This window comes from Helianthus annuus, chromosome 6 (genome assembly GCF_002127325.2).
Source record: "Helianthus annuus cultivar XRQ/B chromosome 6, HanXRQr2.0-SUNRISE, whole genome shotgun sequence".
NCBI lineage: Eukaryota > Viridiplantae > Streptophyta > Magnoliopsida > Asterales > Asteraceae > Helianthus > Helianthus annuus.
The window spans coordinates 52,000,134-52,012,353 of record NC_035438.2 but is presented as its reverse complement, the minus strand read 5'-3'; the positions used below and the strand labels follow the sequence as shown (position 1 = coordinate 52,012,353).

The 12,220-nt window shown below is 34.8% G+C and overlaps 1 protein-coding gene across 4 annotated transcripts; it reads left to right on the top strand.

Annotated features, from left to right (window-relative positions):
* Nucleotides 1-4,536: 4,536 nt before the first annotated feature.
* On the top strand, nucleotides 4,537-10,912 carry LOC118479887. 4 transcript variants are annotated; one of them, XR_004861249.1, is made up of 10 exons: nucleotides 4,537-4,790; nucleotides 4,862-5,662; nucleotides 5,749-5,905; nucleotides 6,018-6,070; nucleotides 6,783-6,872; nucleotides 7,051-7,248; nucleotides 7,481-7,713; nucleotides 7,843-7,957; nucleotides 9,264-10,170; nucleotides 10,488-10,912. XR_004861249.1 is itself a non-coding variant. In XM_035974749.1 (5 exons), exons 2-5 carry the CDS (start codon nucleotides 5,860-5,862, stop codon nucleotides 7,117-7,119), a joined length of 258 nt encoding a protein of 85 aa, XP_035830642.1. In that variant the 5' UTR covers nucleotides 4,537-5,662; nucleotides 5,749-5,859; the 3' UTR covers nucleotides 7,120-7,248. The 4 variants fall into 4 exon arrangements, 2 of the variants coding, with proteins under 2 accessions (XP_035830642.1, XP_035830641.1); XR_004861250.1 differs by lacking the exon at nucleotides 10,488-10,912 and having other exon boundaries at nucleotides 4,537-5,662; nucleotides 9,264-10,329; XM_035974749.1 differs by lacking the exons at nucleotides 7,481-7,713; nucleotides 7,843-7,957; nucleotides 9,264-10,170; nucleotides 10,488-10,912 and having other exon boundaries at nucleotides 4,537-5,662.
* Nucleotides 10,913-12,220: the final 1,308 nt, after the last annotated feature.

Genomic DNA, 12,220 nt, shown 5'->3' with positions numbered 1-12,220 from the left:
TTTATCTTTGTATACCTTTTGTTGTGATTTCTATTATTTTGATATTTTTTAATGTTTATAGACGATTTGCTTGTTACTAAGATTGAGGAAGTTTATCGTATAACAAAAGATATAACAAAAGATATGAAGGCTTATATTGACTACGTAGTGTATGTTGGTCGTTTCCTTCCAACAAATGTAGTATTCTAAGCTTCTAACCATTTCAAGAAAGTTGGATGGGGTGACTATTTACATAAAGGTTTTGACTTTTAAGTAGTCCACACGTGATCAAAACTTTACCAAATAAGCAGTCCGCAGTTCGCACATCAAAATTGTCTTATTTGCCATATTAGAAGTCCACCTCAGCAAAGGTTTTACTTTTTTTTTTTTGGCACATAAGCAACCCATATCAGCAAAAAGTATCTGGGTTAATTTTTAGTTAGTTTTGTCATGACTATCAACAAAAGCCAAGGTCAATCACTTTCTAGGGTTGGTTTATACCTGAAACATCCGGTTTTCACTCATGGTTGGTTGTATGTTACGTTATCTAGAGTTAAAACAAGAGATGGTGTTAAACTGCTAATATCAGACAAAGATGGGAAGCCTACAAATAAAACATCAAATGTGGTGTGTAAAGAAATTTTTAATGACTTGTGATTTTTGCGTTACTTCCCTTTTTCAATTCATTGTAGTTTACTAATTTCATTAGTACTTGAACGTTTATTTCTTTCCAAGGATTGTTTCAACGATTTTAAGTTATATATTTGTGTGTTAGTTCACCCGTGAAATTCGCGGGTTCTTAAACTAGTAATGCTTATACACCAATTCAGGAGGAAACCCAATAAATATGGGAAAAAACCCCTTTATGGGAATCGAACCCAAGACCTATTGATCTTAAAACCTTATCTTACCCCAAGATATCACTAGGCTATAAAACTATGAACGCAATAATTGTGTTACTATCAATTGTTTTTAACGCCAAGTGACACTCTCTTACAGATGATTGCGTCTGTTCAAGCAAAGGTTATAATACTACAACTCATTCACAATAGTACAATACTCTTATTTTCCTAACCTCTAAATTAAAATATTTTCGTATAAGCGCCAATTTAACTGTCAATAACTAATCTACAAAATCAGTTCAAAAATATCATTGCTAAAAACATCCGCCAATTCTCAACTATATAAACGGTTTCTTGATTCACTCAAACTAATTCCAACCGATACCCATGACTCATTCTCCCTCATCCTCACACATGTCTAAAACAAAATTCATGCCAAATCAGTCATCGATCATTCATCACAAGAAGATCAATCGTCAACCAAAGCAGTCGAAAATCGCAACCTGGTTATCAAAATCTTCCATGGATTCAACTCCAATTCTTGCCTCAGAGACTACTGACGCAAATCAAGATTATAAGAGAAGGTGTTTTGAGAAACTGGTGGTACATAGAGAACGAGTATCGACGCAACAAAATGCTCAAGATGTTAAGTGTGCAGTGGAGGCTGAAGTGATCGATGATACGGCTCTAATCGAGATCACTGATGTGGTTACTGGGTTCAAGAATCGTTGTAGGAATGAAACTCATGTGGGTTATGGAAAAAGTTATGTAAATGATGGCAGCAAGAGGAGGAACAAAGGGTTTAAGAAACCGGGGGAAAGGTGTTCGATGAAATGCGTGAAAGAAAAGAAAGTATACAGTCAAGGGGTTGAGGATGAAAAAAGAACTGGGAATAAGATTTGTGAAGGGAAAGGTCAGAAAGTGTGCAGAAAAATGGCTGATAAAGTGAAATATGGTTACCGAATAAAGGATACCAAGAATCCAAAGTCGATAACAACTGGTGTTGAACAACGTGAGAAAGTCGAAGATCGGAAGGTACTTGAAACGATCTTTGTTGAAGCCGTGCAAGAAACTGATGTGAATTTGAAGGTTTCAGTTGGGACCGAAAAGGAATCAACCACCAAATTTGCAGTTGAAAAGATCTTTGGTGAAGCCGATCAAGAAACTGATTTGAATTTGAAGGTTTCATATGGGATCGAAAAAGAATCGACCACCAAATTGGTAGAAGAAACTGAAGCTGCAGTTGAGAAGGATGATGGGTTGAAGTTAGATCCCATAGTTGCTGTCCAAGCGAAGAACAACGAAGCAGAAGACGAAAATCTGTATGAAAACGCAACTGTTGGATCAAAGAAAATTGCATACTCAAGGAACGAGATAGAGGCACTGAGGTGTGTGGATGAAGAGGGACAAAAGAGTAAATGGATGAAAGTGTATTCAGGGTTTGCACCTGCTGTGGCGAGGGAGTACGCCGGGCTTGTGGCTGATGCCTACAATCGGCCAACACAGAGGTACACTCGTATGGTAAACTGTGGAACTACTCGTCATGCAAATGCTATACTTAGTGTACCACCTGTTTTACCATTGTGTTCACCGTCAAATTGCATGTAGTTTGAACCATGTATCCACCATCAAGTTGCTTAGGTTTTAGGGAAATTTTCAGCTGAAATTGTGCAGGATGTGTTTCTTGTATGTTGTTTTTTTTTTTTTCATGATGTCATCTGTCTGATTGCCATTAGAAGAGAATGTAAGTCAGTTAGGAGAACTTAGAATTTTCGGGAAGCTTGTGCATAATGTAGAAAGTATGTCTGAATAAACAGCCACTTGTTGATTGTTAACTATTGATCTGGCATTCGAGTTCTCTATATGTTCAACTTTTAATCTTTTGCTTAATGCTTCTGTATGCATCACTCGTATTTTATAGACGAATTGTGACGGATTGAGCAACTATCATGGAATCATAACCCTAAAGAGCTGTCTTGTATACTAAAGATTCATGGCAAGAATGCACAAAAAATTCCAATGTATGAGTATATCTTTTTTATTTGATGTTTAAATCAAATACACTGTCAATTTTATATATTATGTATTTTTTTTATTATAAAGGTCTAATAAGCTTAAATTCTGAAACCAAATTGTTTCTAGGGTTTGGTTTTAATTTTGCAACGATTTGATTTTGGTTTAAAAAGTTTAAAAGCGGTTTATCTCACTTGGAATGCCTCTAATTTTCATTTGGATACTGTAATCCGAAGATATACATGTTTTTGTTAATAAGTACATTATATACATGTTTTTGTTAATAAGTACATTAGGGAATTTGGATACTGTAATCGGAAGATATACATGTTTTTGTTAACAAGTACATTAGGGATATGATAATTTTGAATGAAAAAGACGTGTCATGTTTCTATTCGCAGAAAACCTAGAATCGTATAAAAAAAAGCTAAATCATGTAATCTTGTGTCGACATGCCAACTTTTAGTTGGTTATATTTACAAAAATCTTCAGTTACGTAAATTATAGACACATGTCATTTTTTTTTAAATATTAAGCTAAACTACTTATGGTAAATGGATGAAGTATTGTTTCTTTGACTCAATGTTTGTGCTCCGACTTAGTTCGTTTTGACCAGTGAGCGTAGAAGTTAGGACCAACATCCTCCTCTATACAAGGAGGGCACTCCTTCAAGAGTTCAAGATTTTTGGTTGAGGTTCCTTCCTCTTCTCCTCTCCTCTCCTCCCTATAAAGCCATGGGCTATACATCATGAGGGGGGAGAGGAAAGGGTGTCATGTTAGCTCATGCTCACGCAAACATCACGCTACCATTTGTGAGTACTAGGTGAGTGGTGACTCCGTGAGCAAACTCACGCTCATGAAGGCAAAATCCCCAACTTGAAGCGGTGTTTAAATCTCTTTATATCTCTGAATAGATATATGCATGGAATGTTGAAATACGGTGAAATAATTACGTTTAATATTTAAACCTATTGGTGTTGATACATATGTATCCAACTTATTATTGGACATGTAACAATATAACTTGTTTTACGTATATGTTTTATACTTTGAAGTCACTTCCACACGTATCAATATTTTTTTTTCAAAAAATGAAAAACTTGGTACTTAATTATGTAAAATATTATACATTGAATATATTAAAGGTTAAATAAAATAAGAATGTTACAAGGTGTGGGTTTCATGGTGTCTGAAATGGGTGGTGATAGGCTAAAGATGACGGTGTGTTGGAGGTGAATATGGCACTGTAGGTTGAGGGTAGTTTGGTTGTTTTTAAAAGGAATAATGGATTTTAGTAATTTCAACTATTCTCCGTTGACCGGTAACGGTCCTAACTTCAAAAATAACCAGTGGTGGTCCTATCTTTTCATATATTGTAAACCAATGGGCCTTTACTAAACCGAAAAGGATAAGAGGACAAAAAGAAATTAAATTTTTGTTAGTAAAGGTCCATTGGTTTACAATATGTGAAAAGATGGGACTACTACCGGTTATTTTTTAAGTTGAGATCGTTACCGACTAACACCTAATAGTTAAGATTATTAAAATCCATTATTCCTTTTTAAAAATTATGAACATTACGTTACATAATCTATCTCTTATACTAAAGCAAAATAACTTTGCCACATCACCTGCTGATGTGGCAATGCTACTTATGCAAAGAATTCTACATTTGAGCGGGCAAATCCTTTTCCTCATTCCTTAGCCATTTTGTTAAAGCGGTATTATGTTCTTCAATACGGAAACTCCAATAATTTCTCAATCAATTGAAATCTTCTCCAATACTCTTCAGTCAATCTTTAAAACCTCATTTAAATTTCATATATCTTGCCTGTTCCATCGTTCCATCTCTCTGTTGATGTATATTATGTTTTCAATTTCAAACAATAGCTAATGATTCTATGATGATTCTTCGACTGCCTTGCTGCTCCTCCGAAGATCTCCAATCTCTTCCAGGTATGCAAATGCTTCAATTGTATTGCGGTTTTCTGACAGTTAGGGTTCATGTGACATTTTGTTGATTGTAGTTTTGAATCTGAGCGATTGTGTACACAATTAGGGTTCATGCTAATAATCTGAATTTGATTCTGTGACAATGTCGGGGAGTCGGCGGACTATTTCTTTGGTCGATTTCTTTGATTCTACGGTAACAATCATCTTTTAATTTATATCTTATTGGTTTCTTTGTACAGATCTGGTAGTTTTTGTTAGAATTTATAAATGAAATACCTATTTTATTGTCTTTCATTTGATTGATTCATCGGCGGTTGACAAAGATGCTTGAATGAAAATTACTTACAATTTTGGAGTATAAATATTTGTTGTGCAAATCAAGAACAAATAGATTGGTTTATACAAGGTATATTAGTTAGGTTTATTATGTCGACAAGGTTTATTATAATTATATTATATTAATATATAATATGGGATGTTCATTAATTTAAAAAATTGCGATGGATTTCGTTTTGGAGAGGATGGGTTGGAAATTCAGGATGTGCAAAGTGAGATAGTCAGGAGGCATATTGTTCCACAAGTGTTTATCAATGGGAAATCTCTTGGAGATTCAGATGGTAAGTCCAACTTCAAACAACTTTAATCACATTTTTTGTTTCTACAATAGCAGGTTAGTAAACTACAAAAGGAAAAAGAATCAGAGATGTAGAGATGTGTTGTTGATCTACAATATCAGAGTGGAATCAAAATCCTCATCTTCATCTTCATCTCCCGACTTGATACAGAGCCGGTGTGGGATTTGAGTTTGTTCTTCATCTAGGGTTTTGATGATGAGAGCAATTGTGTGATGAGCTTGCCTTGCTCTCAAGAAATCGGTTAGTTTTTTTTCTCACGATTATATGATTCCCTGTACCTAGGGTTTTGTTTCTCACGATTTTCTGCTTTGTGTGACGGTGGCTAGGGTTCCGCCGCGAGCGGAGAGACAACTGCTTTGTTGTTGTTTAGACTCAACCAGAAGAGAACCGTCATTGGAGCTGTGACAGTGGCGTACGAATGGGGATTCAAGTCAGCGATGGTGGTTGTGGCTTTGAGTAGAGGTTCGACTATTCATCAGCAAGGTAAAGCAAGTTTTATTGAATGTATTGAGTTGCAGGTTTGCAAAGTTATACAATACTTGATGCCGTTGCTATTTCCGTACATTTAATTTAATTAATTGATCAACTTTTGCAGTTATTAAAGAATTTTCATGGTCATTTTGTTCAGTGAGATGTGCAAGTTATAAGGTAAACATGTTTCTGTTTTTGTAATTTGATATTCTTATGTTCATATTGATGTTTTCAAGGTCTACAATTCAACTTGACCTCATCTCATGATCTATTTCGCTTTGAGTTATGCGTTGGTAAATTACATTGATCTTTTGCTACCTTGTCAACATTTTAAACCTGAATATTTACCATCATAATTTTATTATTTTTGCATAGCTAAATCAAGGTTTCCAAGTTTTTGAGTGTATGTGTGAAGGCTGATTTATTTTATCACATATTGTTTGTGCCAATTTTGACCCGTTTACTACTTTTGAATGCGTCAATATCTTTTACAGGTCAAATTCAAAAACTCTTAGCTCATAATGAAAGAAAATTAGATCAGCTATGGTAACAATATATTTTTGTAATATTTTATCAATTGTTATTTATTAAAAAACCAACAAAAAGGTGTTTTAGATCAACCATATTAACCTGTCATACAATGTGACCCGTTTTAGCTGGTCACTCGAACCGCACCTGTCATGAATAAGAACATTGGTTTTGTATTTAGTTAGACAGTTTGTAAGAAAAGCGGATAATAGTCTTTTCTTATTTACCTATTGACATAGTGTTTGTGATGTTGCTGGTGATGTTAGTACAAGTACAAGAGCTATTACATTTTCTTAATTCATATATGCATAGTTACTTAATGTTTAGATTTGTTCCTTATGATTTATTTGAATTCTTGCAGGTCCGATGGATGATACGAAGAAGTTCCCAAAGTAAAATTATGATGGGTCCAACGGGTTTGGGTCATAAGGTTCCAACCAAACTGGTTCAGGTGAAACGAAATATTTTAGAAAGTGGTCGTTTGGTTTGGGTTAGAACGGATTCGGGTTTGAGTGGGTTCGGACCAAACTGGATACGGGTCAAATTGAAGTACATCAAAAAGTGGTGGTTCAAATAACATGATATGCGTTTTTGTAACTTGGATAGAAAGTTTTTCTTTATTTTTTTAGGGATTATTTGCCGCCTGGGATATGATGGCTGATGCAAATATACCTCAAGGTGCCATTACGACGTGTTAGAAGATAAAGATTTACAAAACGTTCGCCTCGCAGCTGATGGCTAGAAGAAAGTTTTTTATGATGTTCCGACAAGAATTAGAGCAAAGCTATAACAAGGGTAACCTTATCTGGTGTTTGCTATAGCAAGAGGTAATTTCTTCATGGTTTGATTTTTGTTTTATCATTTTAAATCTTTTTAAAACATATAAATATCCTGAACGAGTATACTTATATAGCATTTGATTTCCATTTTCATTTTTATAGATAGGCTGGTCGTTTTAAAATATATATTAATTTGGTTCAAGTTGAAGCAAAATCTGATCTTTTTATTAGAAACATGAAGTTGAAAAGTAATCTGAAGTAGCTGCAAATAGGAATGCAGAAATAAATGGCATAAGGGTGTGCTGGGTGTACTTGGTGAAGGGGTGTGCAGTGAGTATTCACCATGTGGGAACACCGCCCCTTAGACCCTTCACCATGCGGTAAATGGATACAAGCTGGGAATATTCACCGTGCAAGGGAAGAGGGGGGATGTTGTGCCCCACTATCTTCCAACCATATATGGTTCATTTGGCAATTGGCAATGATCTTAATACCATAAAAGCCAATTGGCAGGTAACATTTAATCTTTTGAAGCTTAGAATTAATAAAAGTATTATTACAGGTGCTAAAAATATACCCGTTTTGACCCGTTACGCGCCCCACCCATTTTACCAGATATAGTTAATATCATTATTATTACAGGTAAACAGGCGGTTGGTTAGCTTGGCAATGACCTATTAATGTGATCGATACATATTTTGCATTTGGTTCAGCATTGGATATTGAGTTTTGAAGCCGATAAACCGATGTGCGTTCTGTAAGTTTTCTTCAAAGGTTCAAACTTTTAGGTGGTCCATGTATCTAACCTAAAAAATAGGTCAAGTTAAAGGATAGAGTGCACTTTAGCTGTACCTACTGATTGAGGTCAAGGTTGATGTGAGTTGCATTTGTTTTCTTGAAAATTTGCAATGTGGGTTGATGTGGGTTGCATTAGAAGTAGCCATATGAGTGGGTTGGTTAATGGGTCAATATTGATCGAGTCAGTTAGTGAAATTACAGGCCTTTGGTATTGGATGGCAATTTATATTTTTAATAATTATTAAAAATTTATATTTTTAATAATTATTATCCCACTAATTGTAACTTGCCCAGGTTCTGATCTCTTTTTCTCTCTCTATACATATACATATAGATACATACACATATGTATAAAACATGGTGGGTGTTTTTGTGTGAAAATTGAAATGGGTTTTGTTTGATTTGAGTTACGATTAGTGGGAACATGTTTGCCACTTTTGGGGCTTTGGTCACATGTGTTCCAAATGGTTTTTGTTAGGACATGAGTTTTTGGATTATTGCTAATTGAAATTTTAGTGTAAGACATGCTGAGTTTACATTTGGATGAATAATGAGATTTAAATCAGTCAAAATTTAAATGCGAGAATTAAGGGTGTTTGTAACTTGGATATGCTTTTTAAAAGAATTTATGTAATTTAAAGATTAATATAAAAATTGTATGGTTTACATACATGGGTATTTTGGTAATTCTACATTTATTTATGTGAACTGTGAGTTTTATTTCATAATTTTGAGTTATTAAGTCTAAATAGTTGGGAAGTAAGATTCAAATTGTGAGAATTATGGGCATTTGGATATGCTATTTAAAAGTTTTTTTTTTTTTTTTTTTTTTTTTTTGTAATTTAAGGATCTAATACAGTCAATTGTATGGTTTAAAACGCATGGGTAGTTAGGTAATTTTACATTTAGTATATAAATTATGGATTTTGTTTCCCTTTTTTGAATTATTATTTTAAAACTTAGAAAATAAGATTCAAAACTGATTATTGTAAAATGCAGATTTGATGCAAAAACTATGCTAGAAAGACTGAGAAATAGAAGATTAGCATTTGTTGGTGATTCAATTGGAAGAAACCAATGGGAATCCCTTTTGTGTTTGTTATCAAATAAATATGTTAAAAAGAAATAAAATTCTAAACATGTTTTTGAGAAATGTTATGGGACTTCAATGTGAATACTGATTTTTATCAAAGTAGCTTCCTTAATAAGTTCATCATGTAGCTTCCTTAACAGGTGAATCAAGTTCCCTTCTCTTTCTATTTCAGATGCTTCCCCATGGTAATTGACACTCCCCAAACTGTGCTTGCAAATATTGTGAAAGAGTGGGTAGATATAGCATTAAGGCCAGTGGTAGAACAGGAAATTCACTTTTAGTACCGGTACCGAACGGATACCATGCTAATTTCCTAACCATTCTTGCAGGTCTTAATTCATAGAGATGAGCATTTGATGTTAGTTCCGGTACAGAATCGGTATCGTACAGTTACCGGTTTCAAATTTCCCATACCGATTTTTTTTGGTACCGAATCGGTACCCACTTTTTGACGTTTTCGGTATAGGTAGTTTGGTCTGGTATCAATTCGGTAAGGTACCGGTATTTTACCGAATTTTATCTTCAATTACCCGAATTTCATCTTCAATTACCGGTACTATACCGAGCATTTTCGGTACCGTTACACATAATTAGCGATTTTTTGTACCTGTATTTTCGGTACCAGTGCCGAGCTCATGTCTAGATGACATTACTATTGATTCCGATTATTTGAATATTCCTTTATGTGAAGAGGTACAAAATTTCCTTACTTCGAACTAAGGCTATCACATGAGAAATCAAGTGCGTATACATTAACTTCTAAAAGGATATTCATCTCACAATGGAAATATTTGTAAACATATGGTATTGTATTTGATAATAGCCTGTTTGAAACTAACTTGCTTTGACCCGTTACCCATACAACCTCTTTCCAAATGTAACTTCAAAACGGATATTCATCTGAACAATCCCACTTGGCTTCATGTGTTTTAATCAAACTTAGATTATTATGTCAAATATATCAAGATTTTTCATTTTATATTTTTTGGTGATTGCAGGTCATAGCAGTTGCAGCATATGGGCCTGTGAAGCTATCTAAAGTTGCATTATTTTGTCAGGCTTTATTGCTTTGTTATGACGTGAGGATTGATTGGATTTGTATTTGTTAGTTGTTGAATGTTTAATGTAAGAAGTGTTATTTTAGGTCACCAATTGGAAAGTCAAAAACCTTATAATAAAGTCAACTGTAGTGAATATATAGATATGGTCTTAAAGATAATATATGGTCTTAAAGATAATGATTCCCCTGTTATTTCGGTTTTCCTATAGCTTTCTACTTTGATTCATGATTTATTTTGTAAATGAAATCACTAGAAGTTTCAACCAATTGTTTAGTTTTTGGCATGAAATTTGGGGACTTGGGATTAAATCACATTGAATGTTTATTTGCTGATAGGTATTGCTGGGTTTGGTGGTAAGTGCAAGTTATTGGACTTGGGCTTGACTTGGATGATGGCTAGAAGCTTGAAGTTTGTTGCTGATGCGTATGAAAGCCAATAGAGTTTTGAAGATTGATGTTTTTTTTGTTTAAACTGTATTTTGTCTTGATTTTGGTTGTTTTCGTTTGTTTTTTGTTTGGATTTTGAATAGGTTTTATGTTTGTAATACTTGGGTTGTGTGTGGTCGCGAGTTGAGTTAGAAGTAATAATTGTTATTGGTTAGAATGGTTGGGGTAGGGGTTTGTTAAAAACCCGTTCTTTAAGGCCTTAAGCGTTTTTGAGGTTGGTGTTCTTGGGGTATGTCTCGGAAGACCTAATGCTCTTTAGGTGTAACTATTATTTTTTAATTTTATTAATAAAGTTTTGACGGGGTGTCGTCCCCGTTTAGAAAAACAAAAGATTGAATTAATTACTTTAGTTGCATGCCTAATTTGAAATTTTCTTTGTAAATAGACTTCTTTGATTTTTTTTATGGTATGGGATGAGTCGGGTTGGGTTGACACGCAAACACAACTCCGATCATCGGATGTTGCAACTAGATAAAATGTTGGGGCCTTTTTGTTTCTACTATTAGGGGAATCATTGCTTATGTAATGTGGAAGGCCTTCAACACTAATTCGAGGTTGGATCATTATTTATTTTATATCCAAGGTAAAATTTTGTTTACGATCAATATACATAACTTCAGGATGTCAAAGAGAAGCACTCAGTTACTCCCTTATAGCTCAATATTATCAGGATATAATAAAGTATTTACGTATTAAAGTATAATTTTTTTGTTGTTTAGCCACCCGTGTATTACACGGGGACTTACACTATTACTATATATTCAAATAAGTTAAGAAAAAGTTAGGAAATAAATACACAAATGGTAAAGTGGTTATTTACCTTGGTGAGAGACTACGGGTGAAAGCAAAATGTGAAATTATTAAAAAATATAATTTATATAGTAATACATAAAATAATTTAGAGATATAATGCACATTAATATAATAACTTGGGCCTTACTACTAGCTGGCCCTTGCTAGTTGCTAGCCCAATATACAATTTCCTTAGACCATGGGTATGGTGGGGCTTGGGTTGGGGGCATGAGTTGACACGTGGAGGTCGAGCCCCCCCACCGGTGAGTGACGTGTCCGTGGGGTATGGCGGGGCTTGGATTGGGGCGTGGCTTGGCAATTTATTAAAAAAAAGCGAATAGGACATGGCCAACAAAGCGAATAGGAGCCCGCCACATAGGATCGCTAGCCCGCCCCACGCCCGGCTTCAAACTCCCGCCCCTTGGGCCACGCCCCAACCCAAGCCTCCGGGGTGGTGGCTTGGGCATTTTCAGCCAACCCACGCCCCAACCCAAGCCCCATACCCCATAGTCTTAGCAGTTTGGCCCTTTAACAACGATCTAGTTATCTATATTAGCAGTTTGGCACTTTAACAGTGATCTAGTTATCTATGTTAATACTATATTTTAATGTTATATTTATAATTTTCCTTGTCAAATCAGCACTTAGTATTAATAAATAGTAGGTTGTATATAACAGGCTCAACCTAGAGTGTGTGCGCAACCTGCGGACTGGGGTGTGCAGTCGCATAGGGCCCAAAGCTTTTGGGCCCAAAAAGAATTCCGTCGATATTATATGTATATATTATATATAAAAACTAAAATAAAACAAAAAAGCTGACATGGCTGAGC